Below are 23,472 nucleotides of genomic sequence, written 5' to 3' on the forward strand. Positions count from 1 at the left end.
ATCTCCATATTACAGATGAAGAAACATACTTAGAGAGGTTAAACATTATTAACTTTTAATTCATTTGATAAAATCTGAATGGTTAATATGCAGAAGTTACAAGTGGAGGAAATTACAGTTATAATCCCTATTAATTAGTTGAAAAGCTTTGAGCCCAGGAAATTCTGTTTTACATAAAGTGAAGTAAGTTCTGGCTCAGCATTTTTGTCTGTGAGTCCTACCTACTATGTCCATTTACCAGGTTCTAATATTCCTTAGAATGTCATTCATTCATTTATTTGTTCAGTAAATATTAATTAATCACCTACTTTAGGCACGTTGATAGGCGTTGGATACTAAGAAATGAATAAAACACATGGGAATTTAGAGTGAGGAGGAAGGATGTGAAAGAGTAGATAAATACATGTTTAATTATAAATGGTGATAAATTCTCTGAAGGAAATAAATGTGGTATAATAAGTGAGTAAGTAAGTAAGGAGACCTCTTCAGATTAAATGATCATGGAGGTTTTCTCTTACAGAGTGCCTTTTAAGCTAAGACCTGGGAAATAGACAGGAACCAACCGGACCATGAGGAGAGGGGGAAGGGAATACATTTCTCGCAGAGAGAAGAGTGGAGTCTGGTGTGTTGGAGACTCTAAATAGAAACCAGCAGGACAGGAGGTCAGTGGAAGAAGGGGGAATGACAGGATGGTTTTTAAGAAGTTGGCAAGGGCTGGATCACACAAGGCCAGGCAAACTGCTGGCGTTTGTTCCTGGAGTGATGGGAAGCCACTGAAATATTTAAGGAGGGGTGTCAAGTCGTTCAATTTATGTTTTGAAAAGAACACTTTGGCTGCTGTGCAGAGAACAGATTAGAAGGGAGTAAACATGGAAATGGCAGGACCGGGTTGAGGCTCTTGCTATGGTCAGGGCTAGAGATGATGATCTAGACTAGAGTCGTGACACAAACGACTCAGATGGACTGATGCAAGATCTGTTGTGGAGGCAGAGTGACAGCTTGCGCTGAATTGGCTCATAATGGAAAAGGAAGACTCGAGGATAACTCTCAGGTTATTGGCCTGCATGGGGTAGATGGTGACATCATTGACTATAGTCAGGAAGACTGAGAGAAAAACCATCTTGGAAATGTGGGCAGATCAAGGAATTTCACTTAGGCAGTTACTTGGCATAGAGGTGGTGTTTTATTTTAAATCATGAGGATGAACCAAGAGAGAGTGATCCACTCTCAAGGCCCAGTTTGATCCAATAGCATTTAGAAGTTGGGTGGCATTAGAACAGTCAACAAAAGAGACCAATAAGGAACAGAAGAGCGGTAAATGGAAATCATGGGAGTTTGGTATCATGGGCTCCAAGAGAGGAGGGGAACTTTCTGAGAGGGAGGGAGTGGACGCCACTGAGAGGTCACCTGTCCATTGGCTCTACTTTGGCAATAGTGCCCTTAGCAAAAGCAGCTCCCCAGAGTAGCGGGAATGAAAGCCAGCCTGGAGTGATAGAAAAGAGGATGGAAAAATATCTAGACCATGCATGTATCGACACTCTTAGGAAAATCCCTTTGTCCAGCTGCCATCTGGAGAGATAGACCTTGGGAAACCTTACCGACACGTGGCAGCTCCAGAGAGGAAATCAGCCACATGACACTGGTGTTCGTCAGCTCTTGGGGGACAGCATTCCTCTGAAAGCTGCTTACTCTGGCTCACCGTCACATTCGCCCCATGCTTTTCCCTTCGCTGTTATTTATTCCCCGCCTCTAGCTCAAAATTGAACTCAGGCAGGCCCAGCAGAAGTTATCGGACAGCGCAAGGCTGTGCTCTCCACCCCCAGCAGAGTGGAAGCACTGTCAGCAGAAAATCAAGGAGCTGGAGCTGGAAGTACTGACACAGGCTGAGAGCCTTAAATCACAGAACACCCTGAAAGAAAAGCTGGCTCAGGAGAAATCCAAAGTTGCTGATGCAGAGGAAAAGGTAATTATCCTCACACGTAGTAAGTAGCATGCGCGGGATACTACTACTGAAATCCGTTTCCCTAAGGACTGTAAGAAGTAGATACGGTGCAAACTTGATAGAATTCTAGGGTTTTTCTTTACTCCCTCAAGCTTTCCTCCCTTCAACTTCATCTGCTCCTATAATTTTAGTAAATTTTGTGTATTTTTTCAAACTGCATAAACCTATAAAGGTGTTTCACCCAATGACTTTTCTTTTACACATGGAAATTTTAAAAGCCTAGTCTCTTCTCATTTGGATTGGTGTTTACATGATTTTTATTTCGTAATTTCTGGAATGACTTGTGTTGTGAAATGAGCCATTTTGGAATGTTGCCCCTGCATTTTAGACTGCCTAACGCCAGGTGGCAGTAGGATGTAACAGGTGCACATTTTGATCTGTAAGTTTGTCTGAGTTGAATTTTATATTTTAAAAAAATGTCATTTATCTAACTCTATAAATATAAAACTAATACCAAGAAGTAGACGATAGCAATCTGAATTAAACTCAAAAGCCTAATATTCACTAAAGAAGCCAGCACGAAAGAGTTCATACTGTGTAATTTCATTTATATGAGGTTCCAGAACAGAGAAACTAAGCTATGGTGATAGGTTAATGGCTGTCTCTGTACGGCCTTTTAACCCGGAGGGGACGTGCGGGAATCTTCTGTGGTGCTTACAAGTATTCTGTATGTTGGCCTGAGAGGTGATCCTATAAGTAAAAGTGTATTGCATTTACACTTTACTGCATGTGTTATTGCTCCATAAAAAAGTAATTGATAAAGATTGGTAAAATTAAAAATTTAGACACTACTGAATATTGGTGAGGGTTTTGTGTGGTAGGAGCTCATACTGACTACGGTTGGAAGAGTAAATCCAAATAAACACTTTGGAAACCAGTTTGATGGTGGTTTCTAGTTAAGTTCAAAATGTATATACTTCTACTACTAGGCATAAACACTAGAGAAGCTATTATACGGCACGTATGCATCCGAAGGCAGGAATTCAGCCATTTTCATGTAACAGTGTTTGGAAAAGCAGAAAATGGGAAACAACACAAATGCCCACTGATATGAGATTGAATAAATACATTATATATTTACACAACAGCATGCAACAGCAAAACTTAATTAATTACAGGTACATGCTGAGTTCAATGTAATATTGAATAAAAACCAGGTCAGGAAAATCATAGTATGATTCCACTGATATAAAGGTCAAAATAGTACAAAATGAAAGCCATGTCACATAGAGAGATATATTGTTAAAAGAAAAAACAAAGAAATGATTGACACACAAGTCAAGATATTGGTTTTCTCAGCTGGAGCAGGAAGGAATATAATTAACGAGGGTCACAGAATGGACTTCAGAAGTTTTGGAAATGTTCTTTCTTAAATTGGGTGGCGAGTTCAAAAGTTTGGCATCTGTCCTTGACAGAGAAGCCAGTGCGGTGATACTTTCTTCTGTGGAATTAAGACTGAATATCTTTAAGTTAGTATTTCCCCTGAGCAGTTCAGAGGAACTAGACCGTGCCTCTGCCATTGTCCTGAATCATTCTGCTTCTTCACCTCTCCTGTGGTGTATGGGTTTTGCAAAGGGCTTAGGGCCAGGGCTTAGGCTGATGCAGAAAGATCTTCTCTTAGAAAAGGTCTGCCATACACTGGCATTCACTGAATGTTTTTGGGGAATGTGGTGTCAAACTATTGTAAGGGACTCATTGGTGGGTCAGGAATACAATAGAGGGAGAACAGCTATTCTGCTGAAATCTAGTCATTAAGCAAATATTTATTAAATACTTACTATGTACCAGTTACAAATTTAAGTGACACAAAGGCTTATCAAAATAAATAAACAAGTCTTGCCAGGCCGGTGTGACTCAGTGGTTGAGTGTCGACCCAGGAACCAAGAGGTCGCCAGTTTGATTCCCGGTCAGGACACATCCCTGGGTTGCAGTTCAGTCCCCAGTAGAGGATATGCAGAAGGCAGCCCATCAATGATGTTCCCCTCTCTTTGATGTTTCTATCTTTCTATCCCTCTCTCTTCCTCTCTTTCTAAAAATCAATAAAAAATATATTTTTAAAAAAGTAAACAAGTTTAAAAGGATATTTACCTAACAAAAATATTTTAATGACACTTTTAATCTAACATGTAAATTCTAAAATAAAATTATATATCTCTCTTTCACATTATAAATCTTATTTTGAGAATGACCAGGGTATTAAAGAACTTATTACTGGTGCTAGGCAATATGCTAATTGATACTTGCTTTGTAAGAGACTTTGACTTTGTTTTGAGATATTATCCATGAATGTAGCCACACTGTGAGAAACCAGACACTCTCACACATTGCTGTTAGAAGTGTAAACTGGTCTAATATCTATAGGGACAGTTTGGCCTTATCTATCAAACAAACAAATAATAACCTTTGCCCTGGCAAATCCACACCTCATAAAGTATTCCAGAGACATTGTTTATAGTAGCAAGAGATTGGAATTAACCTAAATGTCCACCAGTAGGAGGTTAATTAAATAAGTTATGGTATATTCTTATAGTGGGATGGTATATGGCTGTAAAAGAGAGCACACATATATATTCAGGATTGGGCAAAGGTATGTTTATAGTTGTGAGTATGCAGTGCACAAAGCTTATTCTTATATTATTATTTATTATTCTTTTCCATACAAACAATTATAAACCTACTTTTGTCATATGCTGTACTTATAATACGGAAAAATCATTGAATGATCAGATTGTGTGCCAGTACTATTGTGTTTGTTATTTATATCATATTTCCCTAATTGGAAAATAGGTCACATTTTTCTTTAAAGTTTTATTTGTAAACTTTTTTCATTCAAGATTTTGGATCTACAGCAGAAATTAAAACAGGCTCATAAAGTCTGTCTCACAGATGCTTGTATTTTGGGAAAGAAGCAACTAGAGGAAAGGATAAAAGAAGAACAACAAGAGAGGTAAGAGGAGCAAAGATGTCAGCTTCTCATGGGCTAATCTTGGTTGAGTTTACCAGCAGTGTCTACTCACCAGTGTTTCTTCTTGTCCCCCCCGCTGAAATAAACTCACACTCTTACCAGTATATATTGCACTTACCACCTTGTGTACTAATAATTTCTTTCCTTGTTTGCCTTTCACACTAGAGTATAAGATTCTTTTTTTTTTTTTTAAAGAATTTTACTGATTTTTAGAGGGAGGGAGAGAGAGAAACATTGCTGTGTGAGACCAAAACATCAATCAGCTGCCTCCTGCAAGCCCCCACCAGGGATCAAGCCCACAGCCCAGGCATATGTCCCAACTGGAAATTGAATCGCAACTTTTCAGTGCAAGGGACAACAGCCAGCCAACCAACCAACCAACACACCAGCCAGGCGAGTGTGGGATTCTTAAGGCAGGGATTCTTTCTTGTTGTTCAGTAACACACTCGGTGCACCAGTATATTTTCCTGAATGACTGAATTGCCTAGGAAATAGCATACTCTGGGATTTGCTTTTCTAATTCTAACATGATTAGCACAAAATGCAGACTAGAATGAAGTTGGTGTTTTGTATTTATGAGCCAGTTTTCTTCAAAGAAGTTCCAAGTACGTTACAAGCATCTTAATCATCAACAAGTTGCTACCAGATATGAGCTGTCATATTTTTTTCTAAAATTATTAGATTATTAGGATCTCACTTAAATTACCTTAGATGCCCTAAACTCCAGTAATTGATGCTTCCTACTTCTGTAGCACTCAGTGTGATTTACATATATTTTAAGAAAAATATTATTTTAGACAGTGAAAAGATATACAGACATCCACATATACTATGAAGCTCAGAAACTTACTTTCACCTCCAATTAAAAGCTCTAGCACAAAATAAAAACGCAAAAAAAAAAAAAAAAGCTCTAGCACAGGGCTTGACACTCAATAGGTATTCAGTAAATATTTAGTGAACAAAAAAATGTTTGAGTAAGTGAACGAATGAATGAATGAAGGTGAAGATGAATAATGAATTCACTCAGTGAGGTATAGTAGAAAAATAGTTGTCCGACTGTCACTTCTAGCAGGATGACAGGCTATCCTCCTGTTATAATACAACTAAATTCTGAATAAACTACAATAAGAATGCCTTTTTAAGCATTACTCACAAAGCAAGAGAAAGCCTGAAAGGCAAACATACAATGAGGTAAAACAAAAATGATGAATGGTAAAAAAACAAACACAAAACTCCTACCTCATAGGATCATTGTGTAAATTAGATGAGTGTTAAGCAGTTGGTTTGTATCAGTATCTAGCGCATAGTAAGCACTTGTATCAGTCAGGGTTCAATTGGAGAAGTAGAACTGTTAGTGGTAATATTGGCCCTCAGTTCTTGACTTCATGCAGGAAAGATTCACAGCACAAGTCCAGATGATTTTGAGAGTTTAAAGCTAGGGACAGTGAAACAGAGGAAGAGCTTAACATAGAAGAGGCAAGATCATAGCAACAGGAGTGAGCCTGGGTGAATGTGCCTTGACCCTCTGGAAGGAAAGTTCACAGAGGCAGAGGAAGTGAGCTACAAGAGCACATATTCCAACTTTCCAAGAGAAAATAACAAAATGCTTCTCTTCTGCCCTCCAAATCTTCTACAAAATATGTCTTGTAGCCCACTCTAACCAGAAACATGCATGGTCAGAATTCCTAGCCAAGTTGACACATTAGGAAGACTCTACTAAAAAGTGTTGTTGTTGTTGTTGTTGTTGTTGTTGCATTATCTGATGTAATTATTACTGTTGCCCTAACCAGTTTGGCTAAGTGGATAGAGCGTCGGCCTGAGGACTCAAGGGTCCCAGGTTCGATTCCAGTCAAGGGCATGTACCTTGGTTGCGGGCACATCCCCAGTAGGGAGTGTGCAGGAGGCAGCTAATCAATGTTTCTCTCTCATCGATGTTTCTAACTCTCTATCCCTCTCCCTTCCTCTCTGTAAAAAATCAATAAAATATATTTTAAAAAATTAAAAAAATAATTATTACTGTTATCGTCATCATCACCATCACTATCAGTGAAGTGAAAAATGTTCGTTTTGGCTAGAACAAAATGGGGGTTAGGAGAGTGACAAGAAAATGAAGCTAGAAGGGTAAGCTAGGCCTGGTCGTGATGAGCCTACCTGGCCACATTGAGTTTGGACATGTTCATGGGAGGTAATGGTCTGCAGTTTTCCTATTTGAAATATCCTTATCTGGGTTTGGTATTAGTATAATGCTGCCTATTAGAATTAGTTAGAAAGTATCCCCTCTTCAATTTTTCTGGAAGAGATTATAGATAATTGGTATCATTTTGAAACCGTACAGCCAATGGTTCCGGGCTGCCTTTCACTACTTGAGCCAATTAAGCAGAGACAGGGTTGAATCATGTATGTGTGTTTATGCCAATAATGGGAGAGCAGCAGGTCATCCACAAAAATCTGCTCTGCACTCCTTCCCCCCATACACCAGTTGTTATATGGAGTAGGACAAAGATTACACGGGAAAGTAGGCAGAAGGAATAAGAATGGGTATGCAAAATAAAAATGGGCAAGCAGGGATGGGGAATAGGGAAAAGGAATAAAATTGGGTGTAATGGTTACAGGTTACAGACAATGCCTGCTGGGGATTTGCAAAGGATGGTGCCTCCAGTCTCGCCTGGCAACAAGGTTGTTAATCTTTCCATGATAATAGGCAGCTCTCTGATGAGGAAGATGGGCCGCATTTCCAGGTTAGCTCCAAGGTCCAGGGGACTTACCATTCCCAGCCAGCATAGAATGTGCTTTCTTTAATCAGAGCAAAAACAATCACGATTAACAGAGCATAATTAATATTTCTTATAACTATAGCTAGTTTCCACTATTCTATTTCTCCCTCCCATCCCTAACAATTGTTAATGTAAGAAATACATTATTCAAACCTATAAAGAATTTTTGTGAGTTTATTTGAGCCAAACTGTCAACTATTTCCAGGAAGCAGAATCTCAACACATTGAGACAATACAATGCTCCAGAGAATGGTGGTTTTTCACCTATTTTTATAAATTACCATCAAAGAAGGAGAAAGTGGGTTACATGAAACCATTGGTGATAGATTAGGGAGGTGGGAGAAAGCAAAGGGGAGGGAGTTACTTCTGGGATTGGATAAAAAGTAAAATGATAGACACATGCTTCTTTTACCTAGGTGAGCATAGGATAGTTAACAGTTAACAATTAACACATAACCGTTAACACAAATAGCAATAACAATGAGGGAATTTGTGGCCCTTGGCGCATTGGTTGTGCCCTGAGGGGTCCGGAAAAAAGGGAAATTACAAGTTATCCCAACATTCCAAAGGCATGTTATCTAGATGCAAAAAGACAATAGGCTCAATTAAGATCAAAGTTGATCTTTGTGGAGGATACCAGCCTTGGACATGAACTACCCACCAAAGACTGTTTGTTTTTTAAATTGATTTCAGAGGGGAAAGGAAAGGGAGACAGAGAAAGAAACAATGATGAGAGAGAATCATTGATTGGCTGCCCCCTGCACACTTCTACTGAGGATTGAGCCTGCAACCTGGGCATGTGGCCCTGACCAGGAATCAAACCATGATCTCCTAGTTTATAGGTTGATGGTCAAACACTGAGCCACGCCAGCCAGGCTGCTCTTTAACTAAAAAGTTTAATTTCATGCCTGGCTGATGTGGCTCAATGGTTGAATGTCTACCTATGAACCAGGAGGTCATGGTTTGATTCCCGGTCAGGGCCTAGGCCCAGGTTGCAGGCTCAATCCTCAGTAGGGGCATGCAGGAGGCAGCCGATTAATGATTCTCTCTCATCATTGATGTTTCTCTCCCTCTCCCTTCCCCTCTGAAGTCAATAAAAATAGCTTTCTTTTTTTTTAAAGTTTTAATTTCAGACCATTCTTTTTTTTTTTTAAATATATTTTATTGATTTTTTTACAGAGAAGAAGGGAGAGGGATGGAGAGTTAGAAACACCAATGAGAGAGATCGATCAGCTGCCTCCTGCACGCCCCCCACTGGGGATGTGCCCGCAACCAGGGTACATGCCCTTGACTGGAATCGAACCCAGGACCCTTGAGTCCGCAGGCCGACGCTCTATCCACTGAGCCAAACCGGTTCGGCTCAGACCACTCTTTGTGGTTACTTTAGGTCTCTGAGTTTACAAGGCCACCTGCAGGCCTTTCCTGAGCTTGTCAGGTTAGCATGTGGCCCCATTTAGTCCACATTTGTTATTAAATTTGTGGGCATAGAGTTGTTCATAATATTCCCTTACTGTCTTTTTTTTTTTTTTAAGTAACAAATGCAGTTTTAATTGATCTATAGATAAAAACTACTCTGCAAGGTGAGTAACCATTTCTGCTCCTCAATCTGTTAGAGCCATATCCTGGACAGTGTTCAGGAAGAAGGTAATTTCATTATTTCACTTCATCCGTGGTATTAGAAAAACAAGGCATGATTATCAGTTTAGATGACATGCGTAGCTGGCAGCCAAATCCAGTCCCTATATTCCATATTTTTTTCTTTAGTTCTCCTACTTCGTTGATGTACACTTTCATGGCATCTTCCCTGGACGTTCCTTTCAGGTCACTCCAGGCATCCCACGTGGCCTTGCCTTTGAGGTCCAGCATCCAAGGCCGTTCTGTCTTTATGTCACCCACAGTTGCTTGTTTGTAGCGGTTGTAGATGAACAGCATCTCGTCACCTGCTGGCTTGGTCTTGAGTTGCTTAACATCCTCAGCAGCTTTGTCAAACTCAGCCTGAGACATGCCTGTGGGTGCAAGGACTGCAGGAAGCTGGCGGAGGTGGTGAGGAGCTGGGAGAAGTCCCCTACTGTCTCTTAATGTCCAGAGGATCAGTAGAGTAGGGGAGCAGAGTTTGCTACCTCAAAATATGCCTCTTTGGGATATTGAGTATTTTATTTACGCTGGTTAATTTTAAGAAACAGAAGACAAGGGAGAACCTCTGAAAAACAGGTAGAAGTTACTCTTTATAAAAGGGCATTTACATTTGTAAGGGTGTTTCCCTCACTATACCATGAAGAGGAGGATATCTCTAGAAATGATCAATGGAGAAGGTGTGGACAATAATATTATGCTTGTTTAGTGTGCTTTTCCTGGTAACGTTCCATAACTGACTCCCCACTGCCACCATCTTTTTTTTTTTTTTTTTTTTGTCTTTAGCTGAAGGTAAAGGTGAAGGCTTTTGTCATCTTGGCAAGTTCTTCAGTGTTCCTGCATCTCTCCCTTTTGTGCAGGAAGTATGTTATTAAACTTTAGTTTGTTTTCCTCCTGCTAATCTGTTTCATGTTCATTTAACTATTAGACCAACCAGAAGAACCTAGAAGAGTTGGTGGTGAAATGGCACCAGGTATTTGACCAGTGGAGTCAGACCTTCAGTACTTGAGTTCTGGCTAAGAATTCAGAGCCAAGACTCAAACTATAAGAGCAAGTGTATTAGAAAGCTACAGAGATAGAGGAAGTGACCTGTAGAAGAAATGGGCTCAGGAAACAAGTTACAAAGACAAAAGAAGTGTGCTTGGAGAGAGAAAGGTAACTCATCTTGGGGGTTAAGGCACCGGCCTGCTCCTGGAGGGAGAGCAGCACTGGGTCCTCTGTCTTAAGGGTATTTACCTGGAGGTCTCAGGAGAGGATCCCAATAGCATATTCATCATTTTTCCAGGTATGTCCTTTCAGGGTATGGTCTCTACTGTTTGGTCAGTGCCGGGACTGGGGGTCATTAGTCATGCAAGTGGTCCTGATGTCAGTTATGGTATTGCTTGTCTGGTTTTGCAGCTTTTCTGAGCCTGGAGCTGAACACAACTGAGGCCCAGATGTTATCTGTGGGGTTAAATGCTTAAAGGAGTGGTCATGCAAGGGCCTGCCTGGGAGTTGCACGAAGCCACTCTTCAGCGCTTTGTTCCTCCTCCAAGGGGGTCTACCACATGACTATCGACATGCCAGGGGAGCAAAGGTCAGGGGAGGATCCAACCCGCATGACCATCCATATGCCACGGGAGGAAAGGTTACACAGGGCAAGATCCTTGTTTTCCCAGTTTTGCCTGTTGCTAGTGACCTGGGGCTTTTTGCCCTGGTGACCTTCTGTACCTGGCCTGTCAGTCCTACTCTGCTCCCCTCTGGGAAGAGGAAAAATTTTTCTCCCTGACAATAGTGATGATCCCTCTTTCACTTCTGATATTAGTAATTTATGTTTTCTGTTTCTTGGTTAGCCTAGTTAGAGGTTTATCGATATTATTGATCTTTTCAAAGAGCCAGCTTTAGTTTCATGGTTTCTCTGTTGTCTTTCTGTTTTCAATTTCATGGTTTTCTCATCTAATATTTATTGTTTCTCTTATTCTGCTCAATTTAGGCTTATATTGGTCTCTTTCTCTAGTTTTCCTAAGGTGGAAACTTAGATTGTTGATTTTTTTTTCATCTTTTATAATATTTGCACTTAATGCTATAAATTTCCCTCTAAGCACTATTTTTGATGCACTTCATGAATTTTGTAAGTTGTATTTTCATTTTCATGTCAAATAAGCATAGTTCAAAATATTTTTTAATTTCTTGAGACTTCTTTTTTGACAAATGCATTTTTTAGAACTGTTTGTTTAATCACTAAATATTTTGGGATTTTCCAGCTATCTTTCTGTTACTGATTTATTTCATACTATCCTTTTAAATATATGTACAGCATCCTGTTACATCTATCATTATTCATGTAAAATACTTTTTAGACACTTTTGTTTTTATAAATAACTAGAGGCACAGAAGGAAGGGGGATTGGGAGGAGGGAGGGATGTCCCTCAGCCCGGCCTGCACCCTCTTGCAATCCAGGACCCCTCAGGGGATGTCTGACTGCCAGTAAGACATCCCTCTTGCAGACATCCCTCTCACAATCCGGGACCACTGGCTCCTAACTGCTCGCCTGCCTGCCTGCCTGCCTGCCTGATCGCCCCTAACCACTCTGCCTGCCTGCCTGATCACCCCTAACTGCTCTGCCTGCCTGCCTTATCACCCCTAACTGCTCTGCCTGCCTGCCTGATCACCCCTAACCACCTCTGCCTTGGCCCCCGCCGCTGCAGCTTCATCCGGAAGGACATCTGATTGATATCTGGAAGGTCGTTTGGCTGTCTGGTCTAATGAGCATATTATGCTTTTATTATTATAGACGGTATTGTTATCGAACAGAAAAAGTGCAGCCACCTGGCACTAGCAGAGCCAAACACTAAACACCAAGAATTGCTGTGGGGAAATATTTGCTAACTTATTATAAGTGGCAACACCCCAGAGAATGGGGAGCTAATGCTTAAAACCCTAAACACTCCAATGGCATGTAGGTTACAGACAATATAGGGCAAATCACAAGACACTGTGGGTTAGGGGTTCGAAACTGTGCAGACAGCTCTGGCATCCCTCTGCCCAGTTTTATGGGAAAGTAGCCAGGGAGTCATTCCACCTTAGGACATAGGAGCTGAAACATAACTTAGGTCAAGATATTATCTTTAGCTTAACAGAAACCCATACCTTGTGACTTTTAGTGAAGGTGTGGCCATTGTTTTTGTTGCCTCGGGGTTAATGACTAGTAAGGGGAGAACTAAGGTTTATGGGGCAGACTGTGAAGAAACTGAATAGAATGCTGGGGCTACACAGTCAACAGAAATCATACGCTAAATCAGGACTCTCGGTTTCACTATAAAGAATACCCTCTACATAAGACTTTGCAACTGCAATGAAATATGTGTTATACTGAGGCGAGTTTATGATGCTATGATAGCAGGTAGCAAGGACAGCTAATCTGGCCTAGAGAGCTCAAGAAAGCCTTCCTCTAAGGAAGCTATTAAGCTGAGACTAAAGCAGTTGGCATGGGCAAGCTAAGTAGAGAATATGAGGCAAAGGAAGGCCTGGACAAGGAAGATAGGGAAAAGGCTGGCGTTGCAGAGGAGGAGTAAGTGTGGAGAATGACTTGTTTCATTTTGGGGGGTGGGGGAGTTCATTTTGGCTGGCACAAAATGTTTGTGGGTATAGGGAGTGGCACGAAAATGAGGCTAGAAAGGTAAGCTAAAATGAGGCTAGCTAGCAAGCTATATTTAAGAGTTTGAACTTTATCTTAAAAGTAATGGGAAACGCCCTGGCCAAGTGGCGTAGTTGGTAGGAGTGCTGTCCCTTGCTCTGAAGGGCCACGGGTTCCATTCTTGGTCCCGGCACATACCCAGGTTGCAGGTTTGATCCCATTTTGGGGCACATACAGGAGGCAACCAATCGAAGTTTCTCTCTCACATGAATGTTTCTCTCTCCCTCTCTCTCCCTTTCCCTCTCTCTTTCTCTCTGATCAATGAAAAACATATCCTTGGATAAGGATTTTAAAAAACACAATTTTACCTCAAAGAGTTTCATTTGCAAAGCTTTGCAATTCACGGTGTGATTTAATGTATATTAATTGCCCTCAGGAAACTCCTAGATCAAAATATAAATGAGCTACAACAAAAAGTGAAAATCTTACTAGATAAAGAGAATATACTAGAAATGACCAGTTCTCAGCAACAACACAGAATTCAGCAACAAGAGGCCCAACTTAAACAACTGGAAAATGAAAAAAGAAAATCTGATGAGGTAAGAAAGTAAACAGACATGCTTCTCAGTTTTCCGGTTCCCGAAGAGCAGCGGTTTTCAGTCGGTGTGCCACAAAACATTTTTTTTTTAAAATATATTTTATTGATTTTTTACAGAGAGGAAGGGAGAGAGACAGAGAGTTAGAAACATCGACCAGCTGCCTCCTGCACATCTCCCACTGGGGATGTGCCTGCAACCCAGGTACATGCCCTTGACCGGAATCGAACCCGGGACCCCTCAGTCCGCAGGCCGACGCTCTATCCACTGAGCCAAACCGGTCTCGGCGCCACAAAACATTTTTAAACATTCAGTACCTCACTGTTTAGTGAGGGGCATTGACTTCTTTTCCGTTAGATTGTCAAATAAAAAAATTACTACAGCCAGCATAACAGTAGCCATCTGGTATAAACGAATCAAAATTACACTTTTTTTGTGTGTCAGATCAGCAAAAACGATAATATATTTTGTTGTGCCACAGAATTTTAGTAACTAGTGTATATGTTCCATGAGATGAAAAAGGTTGCAGATCGCTGCCATCAATCAATAGCTAATACTTATGGAGCGCCTAGCACTTTACCCATTCGTTTAGTCAGGGTTCAGCCAGGAAAGCAGAATTTACTGTAGGTATTTTGAGCAAGAAGGGATTTAACACAAGCAGTAGCATGCCTATAAAACTGTTGGGAGGGAGAGTTAGGGATGAGTAGAAGATCAGGAAGAACTGCTCTGGCTAGGCCACCCCAAACTCCTCGTACTTCTCAATTCTGCTAAAACATTCTGTATACCAATCAGGTGGTCTCCCAAAGTACTTCAGGACAGGCAACTATAAACTAAACCTAATCGACCCTTACGTCATGGATATCTAATACTACTGACAAGATTATACTGCCTTTACATCTAACCTGGTCAGATAACCAATCTTTGAGCTTCCTATATTTGAGGAGCCATTTCTAGAACCAGATACTTTATTAGTCAGGGTTAGCTCAGGAAAACAGCTTTCACTTTATAGACTTGGAGCTGGAAGACTTTTTTTTCCTTCTTTTGTTAATCCTCACCTGAGGATATTTTTCCATTGATTCTTTAGGACGAGTGGGAGAGGGAAAGTCAGAGGGAAACATCAACGTGAGAGAAACACATTGATTGGTTGCCTCCTGCACGAGACCCGACCAGGGCCCCGACCAGGGAGGAGCCTTCTACCAAGGTGCCCTTGACCCGAGACTCTATCCACTGAGCCAAACCGGCTAGGGTGAGCTGGAAGACTTTTTATATAGGTAATTAGATGCTTGCAAAACTATTGGAAAGGCTGGTGGAGCAAAAGTCAAGGCAAAGAGCTGCAGAAAATCTGAAATAGCAGAAATCACAGGAAGCTACTACAGTGTCAGAAGCTGGAGCCACTGTAAGCTTTTTTCGGCAGAAAGGCTTTGTCAATTTACATTCCATCAACATCATTCCTTTATTCGGTACGGAATATTCTCATTTTAAAAAATGTTTTTCACCCCTAGCTGATTTGGCTCAATGGATAGAACGTCAGCCTGCAGACTGAAAGGTCCCAGGTTCCATTCTGGTCAAGGGCACACACCAGGGTTGCAGGCTCGATCCCCAGTAGGGGGCATGCAGGAGGCAGCCAATCAATGATTCTCTCTCATCATGGATGTTTTGATCTCTCTCCCTCTCCCTTACTCTCTGAAATCAATGTTTTTCAGTATCTCAAGAGCTACCAGGAATTGTCAGAGAAGGTGTCTGGGTTGCAGCAAGAAAAGGAAGCTCTACATAAAGAATATGGGAAATTTTTGAAGCAGCTTGATGTCCATGTGAGGTAAACAAAAACAAGTTCTCTCTGGGAGGGAAATGTTTGCTTTGCCTCCAATACACCCTTCTCACTTGCCTTCAGGCTTTTTCTCCTCACTGTTTTCCTCAACCTGGACCACCCTCTCCCCATTTCAACTCTTCATTTCAAATCATACTTCTTAGACCTTCTCTAAGAAGCCTTTCTTGACACCACCAGCCTGGGCTGGGAGAAGTGTTCATTCTCTGTCTTCCTATATCGCTTAGTATATGCCTCTCTGTACTTATTTAAGAATTTGCCATGTTGTTTTGAAATAATGTGACTTATTGCCTGTCTTCCTCGCCATACTGTTGACTTTTCAGGGGCATGGGCCACAGTCTCACTCATCTTTTTATCCATAGTTCCTGGTACATAGTAGGTGCTCAATAAAAATGAGTGTTCCTGGAATTCCTGCTCTTTCATTCCATTTCCTGGTCATTCCACCAGATTCCTCCCACTCTCCTCTGCCCTGGAATGTAGCACAGTAGTTCGAGTATGGACTCTGGAGCCATACTGCCTGTTACAAATCTTGGTTCTACTAGAAAGTAGCCGTGTGACCTTGGGTGAGTTATGTAAACTCCCTGTGTCTGAGGGCTCTCATCTGTAAAATGAGCAAAATAACAGTTACCTCGTAAAATCATTGTAAGAATTAAATGAATAAACATGCAAAGTACTTACTTAGAACAGTATCTAGCACACAACCATTATTATATCTATTCATTTGTTGTGTTTTCTCTATGACCAACCTCTCTGCTCTCATCTCTTAGTCTTGTTTTATTCCTTTATAGATTGAAGTTTCTTATTCTTTTATGTTCTTACCTACTATGTTGATGATGCTAATGATAATAACTTAAAAACCATTATTTACTGCTGTCTAGCAGAGAGTATTTTTCAGGTCAATAGTATTCATTATCTTGCTTTGATCATCATATTACTGAGAAATGTAGAAATCATGGTTAAGGGAGTATATGTTGTTCAGTTCATGCTGCTTACAAATCTTAGACAAGAACTCAGTCCTCTGATAACCTATGCAGTGCTCTTACTACATTAGAGGAGGTAAGAGAATGAAGTGATGGATCTATATGTAAAATGCCACAATGCTTGTCAGAGGAATTGACATTTAATATATAATGCTGATACATGTCAGGTTAATATCAAACTCCAAAAGTAAAATTACATTTGGTTTTTAGGAGTTACATTTTCTTTAAAAATATATTTTTATTGATTTCAGAGAGGAAGGGAGAATGAGAGAGAGATAGAAACATCAATGATGAGAGAGAATCATTGATCAGTTGCCTCCTGCATGCCCCACACTAGGGATTGAGCCCACAACCCAGGCATATGGCCTGACAAGGAATTGAACTGTGACCTCCTGGTTCATAGGTTGACGCTCAACCGCTGAGCCATGCCGGCCAGGCAACAATGCAAATTTTTGGAAAAAACACACACCTAGAATCCATCCCATGTTCACTCGATTTTATTATCATAGGAAGAAAAATGGTTATAGTCTCTTTCTCTTAATATCATCTCATAAGCATTGTTCACTGTGGCTAGTCTTTCAATTTGCTTATTTTTTAAAGTATAATATTTCATCAAGTTGATATGTCCTTGCACTAACAGTGCCAGTTAAATTGGGTTTGATTGCTGAAGAAGACTAACAGAACCCCAGCGACAGAGCTTACAAAGGTACAGCTCTGCAGAAGGCACAATGTGGCAACAGAATGGAGTCAGGATACGCACCACACCCATGGCTCTCTCACAGCAGGCAGTCTGAGCAGTTAGGCAGGAGCCCCAGGGGTCTTCCCTCTGTAAGGGCCCTGCCCGGAAGCAACTCCTCTCGTGGGTCACAAACCACAGACATGCACTGAACACCTCACAACCAGGGATCCCAAAATGGAATCTCAACTAAGATTTTTTTTAAATGCTCTGCTGGTCATGTGAGTATATCTCTGCTATGTAACCAGCCTCAAGAGCAGAGCCTTCCCGGGTTCGCCCTGAGACTGGTGAAAATCATCAATCTCATTGTTACCAATAAACAGTGCTGACAAGGTGGTGCAAACTGCCATGAAACTCCTTGGACCTACGGTTACAAAGCAACACACTTGTAATCAGTATTTTCATTCCTTGACCAGTGGTCAGTGCCAAGAACTTTAACAAAACAGCTCAGAGCAATTCTAGGTCTGCTGGAGTCAACTCTCACAACACAGTCCTAATTTAGTGAAAATTACTCACAGGCCTGTGATCGATGTTTTTATTAGAAATAACACTGAAAAGTGTTTTTTCATTTAAAATTATTTTTATAGCCCGACCGATGTGGCTCAGCAGTTGAGCATTGACCCAGGAACTCAGAGGTCACTGGTTCAATTCCCAGTCAGGGCACATGCCCAGGTTGTGGGCTCAATCCCCAGTGGGGGGCACGCAGGAGGCAGCATATAGATGATATTCCTTTCTCATTGATGTTTCTCTCTCTATCCCTCTCTTTTCCTCTCTCTCTAAAAAAATCAATAAAAACATATTTTTTAAAATTAATTTTTGTAGAATATATTCCCAGAAATGGAATTACTGGTCAAAAAGCTGTAATAACAGCTTGACAAACAGTCAGAAGCATCCTACCAAAATTTTGCCATCATTATATAAGAGAAGCAATTTTACCAATCCTCATTAGTATTGGGTGCTACCATTGATGAAATTTTTGCAATATTCTTTTTTTAAATTGAGGTATAACTTACTTATAAGAAATGCATAGATTTCAAATGTACAATTTGATGAATTTCCACAAATGTGTACACCGACATAACCACTACTTCAGTCAGGGTACAGAACATTTCCATTACCCCTTAAAGTTCTCTCCGACTTCTTTGCAGTGGATCTGTATCTCCTGCTCCCCCACCCACTCACAGGCATTCACTCTTCCGGTTTCTGTCTCTCCTAAAACATCTAGGAGGAATCATACTGCATGGAATCTTTTTGAACTTCTTTTGCTTAACATGTGCTGTGAATTTTAATGCTTACATGGTCATAAATTACTTCATTATTATTTTATTTTGAGTTTCCTTAATGGGCAGTGAGGCTGAATATTTTTCCGTGTTATTTGTCCAGTGGATCCTAACCCTAGCTGCATATGCCTGGGCCCCAACATAGATTAATGAAAGCATTATCTTCAGATAAGGCTTGGGGATTAATATTCTGCTAAAAGCTTCCCCGTGTGATGCTGATGTACATGCAGGCTGAAAACTACAGCTTTGGGAATGAAAATGGAAGGATCTGTCAAAACTCTAGGTTCAAAAAGTACAAAAACAAAAAAAAAAATTCCCATCAACAACAACAACAAAAATCCTCTAGGTTCATTTCTGTTTTCATTTCCCTGGTCCCCCAGTCCTGACCTTTACAGACAATGCTCATTTTTTCCATGTTTTCCCAACCACTCTTCCAGAGAAACAAATTCCTTGCTTCTTTGAGGTAAAAATAATAGAAAGACCATCTGGTTTTACTTAAACATGAGCTAAAAGCTGTCCCTAAATTTTAGAGCATCAGTATTGTGCTGCCTCAAGTGCTAGTAGTTAACAAAGCACATTTCAACAGGCAAGTTGGCCAACAGAACTTCTGACCAAACCCAGAGGTGTGCCAAACATCGAGCCAGCAACGGCAAGGGAAGGGCTAAGCCCTCACTTGTACTGCATCAGCATACTCTTCAGACCATGCATAACACTACAGGAGGAAACCAGAACATCCAGCAATAGGAACTAGTTAGGTCTAGTATAATACATTCATGGAACATATTATAACTGTAAGAGATGATGGCTTTGAAGACTAGATAGCATGGGAAAATAATTATGATATAATCAATGACAAGAGCATAAGATAAAAATTTCAATGTAGACTATGTTTAAACAAAAGATGCTTACAAAAAGACTAACAGGAAATACAACAGTCTTATAATACTGATCATATTGGAAGTTGGATTTCCAAATTTTCTATAATGTAGCATATATCAAATTTTCCTTTCTTTAAAAAAATGTATTTTTATTGATTTCAGAGAGGAAGAGAGCAATAGAAACATCAGTGATGAGAGAGAATCATTGATCGGCTGCCTCCTGCATCCCCCTACTGGGGATCAAGCCCACAACCCAGGCATGTGCCCTGACCAGGAATCGAACCGTGACCTTCTGGTTCATGGGTGGACGCTCAACCACTGAACCACACTGGCCAGGCAAAATTTTCTTTTTAAGGCTGAATAATATTACATTATATGTACACACCATATCTTGTTTATCTATTCATCAGTTGGTGGAAATGTGGGTTGTTTCCACCTATTGGCTTTTGTGAATAGTGTTACTATGAACATTCATATACACGTTTTTATCCACATGTTTTCTTTTCTTTTTTAAAAAATATGTTTTTATTTATTTGAGAGAGAGAGAGAGAGAGAGAGAGAGAGAGAGAGAGAGAGAGGGAAACATTGATGAGAAAGAAGAACATCAATACTCTGCCTTCTGTGCGTCCCCTACTGGGGATTGAGCCCACAACCTGGGCATGAGCCCCGACTGGGAATTGAACCAGTGACCTCTTAGTGCATGTGAAGATGCTCAACCAACGGAGCCACACCAGCTGGGCCATATGTTTTCATTTTCTTAGACTTTCTCTAGGAGTGGAACTGCTGGGTCATATGGCTCTATATTTACTCATTTAAGGAACTGCCAGGCTTTGTCCAAAGAGGCTGTACCATTTGATATTCCTAATATCAGTGTATGAGAGTTCCAATTTTTCCACATCCTTGTCAGCACTTGTTATTATCTTTCTTTTTTTATCTTAGCCATCCTAGTGGCTGTGAAGTTATATTTCATTGTAGTTTTCATTTGCATTTCCTTAATAGCTAATAATGTTGAACATTTTTTCCTGTGCTTATTGGCGGTAAGATTTATGTCAGAATCAGAATAAAAGTCTTGAGCAGAGCAGAGACCTATATAGAATTTGCATTTAAAAGTCCAGACTCAAGGTAAGGACTGAGAGCAGACCTAGTTATCTGGAAAAGAGACAGTATTGAAGTGGGTTATATTACTGCACAAGGGCATAGCTAAGAACTAGAAAATTTCAAATTGATGACGGAATCAGTGGAGCAGGGATCAGAAGTCAAGGAGTTTCCCAAATTAAACTTGTAAGCGTAGCTTACACTCATCAGCTCAAGACCAAGATAAGCCAGAGACTTGAGTCCATGGTGATGAATAAAAGCTGGTGCTCTCTAGGTCCATTCCCCTACCTGAGGGCAAAAAGTACTGCAGAGCTGAGGCAGGACAAGCATCCCTGTCTGGTGCCAGGCCCTGACAAAGCAAGAAGAGGAAACCCAAGAGAGGCGCATATTGAGGAGGCAGAATAAAATGTCACTGTGTTCAAGTGTGCCTGTTTTCAAATTTATTTTATAGAAACTATAATAAAAAATATTATCATCACAAAACCAAGCTTCACAGAGTCAAGAGCCGTTTCGTTCACGAAGTAGAGCTTCGAGATGAGAGAATTAAACTACTTGAAAATGACATTGGAATACTGCGGCAAAAATTAGAAAAGGTGAGAGAGAAAAAGGTGACGAGCTCACTGATGGTGCTGGTCAGTCATGGAAAACCCCCTCATTTAAAAAAATTTATTTGTGGCCTCTTCATAGCCCATGTTTTCATGTCTTTTCTTTCAATAACTGTTTAAGCTCTGCCAAAAAGGAATTTAAGACTCATAGTGATGTTCAAACTGGACACTGAAAATAGTCTGCACTGTCTGCTTATAATTGTGTCTTGCCTTCAAGTGAAAATATATTTTCTTAAACACCCGTTAGCAAAGAGTGCCGAAACACCTTCAGTAACTCATTCCTTCCTAATTTCTATAAGCCCTCATTTGCCTCAAACTCCTGTTAGTTTTAAATGGCTGTGAAACTAGGTCATCCCTATTTCTTTCTCAATCCTTAATTAGTGCCCACAAGCTTATTTCTAAATACCTATGGTTTTCTTATGTTTGCCTTATTGCCATTATGACTTGCTGGTGTGTGGGTAGGGAGGACATGGGGCAGGTGGATAGAATCCAAGGCAGAATGGTCTTGAGATCATTAAACTACATAAATTCAAAATGGAGAGCAATGGACTCTGCCAGTAATGTTTTCCCTTCATTTTCCTCATCTGTGAAGTGGGGGAAATATATCCCTCCCTCACCAGGATTAAAATATGAAATGCCTAAAGTAGTACCTGGCACATACAAATTTTGTAGCCTTCTTTTTGGTGTAAAATCTCTTGGGCTCATGTTAACCAGTGGGTGCACAGTTCGCAAGAGAACTTATTACTAGAATTGGAAATCACCCAGAGAAGACCCACAGTGGTACAAACCTGGTGGTCCAGAGTTTACTTATTTTAGGGCCCATGGACCAGAGCCCTGAGCATTAAAAAGCTGGGCTCACTTTCTAAGCACCAAATGTCCAGAAAATAATGTCACCTTTTTGGGCTTAATTTTTCAGCCTTCTCTATATACAGTGAACCAGTTGAGTCCTCTGACTGTTGTGACCATCCAAACCAGATGTCCCCAAATATTTTACCCTATTATTGGAGCAAGTGTCCTGATTTTTTTGGTTCAAAGAAGTATGGTATTTCCAAAGGACAGGGTGTCAGTAGCCTGCCCCACTCAATTTCCTCACTAATCCAGTTGTGGCTGCATAGAGTATTATTTTGGGATGGCTCCTTCTATTCTCAATCCTAACCATAAATGTATTATTTAAATAATATCAGGGGAGACTACTGTTAGACATTGAAGGGTTCTGGATGAAAGACTAAAATCTGGTTTGTTTCAGAACCTAATATAATCTCCTTCTTTATAACTCTCTGATGGACAGTTTTTTCCTTTTCTTTCTTTTTTTTGAGATATAATTGACATATAACATTATATTCGTTTCAGGTATACAACATAATGATTCTGTATTTGTATATATTACAAAATGATCCCCACAATAAGTCTAGCTACCATCCAGCACCATACATCGTTATGCATTTTTTTGTGATAGAACTTTTTAAAATGTACTCTTAGCAACTTTGAAATATAAAATGTAATATTGTTGACTATAGTCACCATGCCAGACATTGCATCTCCATGGCTTATTTATTTATAACTGGAACTTGGTGCCTTTTGACTCCCTTCACCCATTTTGCCCACTTCCCCTCTTGTCTCTGGCAACCACCAATTTGTTCTCTGTATCTATGAGTCTGTCTGTTTTTTTTTTAATTTAAGATTCCACATATACGGACAGTCTTTTCTGAATGTTCTATATTAGTATATTATTTTAAAGAAAGAAAGAAACCCCACTTAACTCTGTGATTCACCCCTCTGCCAGAGGTCATTCTTCTCCCACCCCCACTCCCTCCACCCTTGGCAGGTGAGGAACACACATGAGAAGGTGAAAGCTCTTGCCTGCTACTATTTTGTTGTTGTTAATCCTCACCAAGGATATTTTCCCATTGAGTTTTAGAGAGAGTGGAAGGGAGGGGGAGAGACACAGAGAGAGAAACATTGATGTGTCATCAATTGGTTGCCTCTTGCACGCACCCTGGCCAGGGCCGGGATGGAGCCTGCAAACGACCGAGGTATGTGCCTAACCGGAATTGAACCTGGGCTGGCACTCTATCCACTGAGCCAAACTGGCGAGGGCCTTGCTACTATTGACAGTAACTGGTGAAATGAGAAGGGAACTTTTACACGTTTGAGCTCCTAAAGTCTTCAACAACAGATATTTACTAATATCTACTGACTCACTATGAGAATGTTAGTGCTTTTTTCACAAAAAATACTCCTTTTTCGTTTTAACTACTTCACTGCTATTGTTTTCAGGGGAAATCATTGGTAGAAAATGAAGCATGGTGCCCAGCTAGAGATCATTTCAGCATCCTCACTGCAGGAATCCTATTAGTGCCTGGCTCACATGCTTGACTTGCCAACCCAACTGAGATCCTGATACTGGTTGCCAAGTCAGGTGACTGAATTCCCATCTTCCTCTCTTTGCCTTAAAAATACTATAACTACAAAGCAAGAGGAAATCCAA

The 23,472-nt window shown here is 40.5% G+C and overlaps 2 protein-coding genes across 2 annotated transcripts in view; one reads left to right on the forward strand and one right to left on the reverse strand.

The window, feature by feature from the left end:
* The window catches only part of CCDC30 (coiled-coil domain containing 30), an 80,764-nt gene that overhangs the window by 50,741 nt on the left and 6,551 nt on the right, over positions 1-23,472 (forward strand). Inside the window, exons 10-14 of the mRNA XM_081085791.1 lie at positions 1,754-1,963; positions 4,837-4,949; positions 13,426-13,588; positions 15,289-15,401; positions 20,831-20,972. Coding sequence (XP_080941917.1) covers positions 1,754-1,963; positions 4,837-4,949; positions 13,426-13,588; positions 15,289-15,401; positions 20,831-20,972 — 741 coding nt within the window. The remainder of the gene's footprint in view (positions 1-1,753; positions 1,964-4,836; positions 4,950-13,425; positions 13,589-15,288; positions 15,402-20,830; positions 20,973-23,472) is intronic.
* On the reverse strand, positions 9,395-9,745 carry LOC308516936 (acyl-CoA-binding protein-like; the record flags this gene model as incomplete). Its single annotated transcript, XM_081087997.1, has 1 exon — positions 9,395-9,745. The coding sequence occupies one exon, from the start codon at positions 9,743-9,745 to the stop codon at positions 9,395-9,397; it is 351 nt and encodes a 116-aa protein (XP_080944123.1).

Source organism: Myotis nattereri, assembly GCF_964212035.1.
Source record: "Myotis nattereri genome assembly, chromosome: 3".
NCBI classification, from domain to species: domain Eukaryota; kingdom Metazoa; phylum Chordata; class Mammalia; order Chiroptera; family Vespertilionidae; genus Myotis; species Myotis nattereri.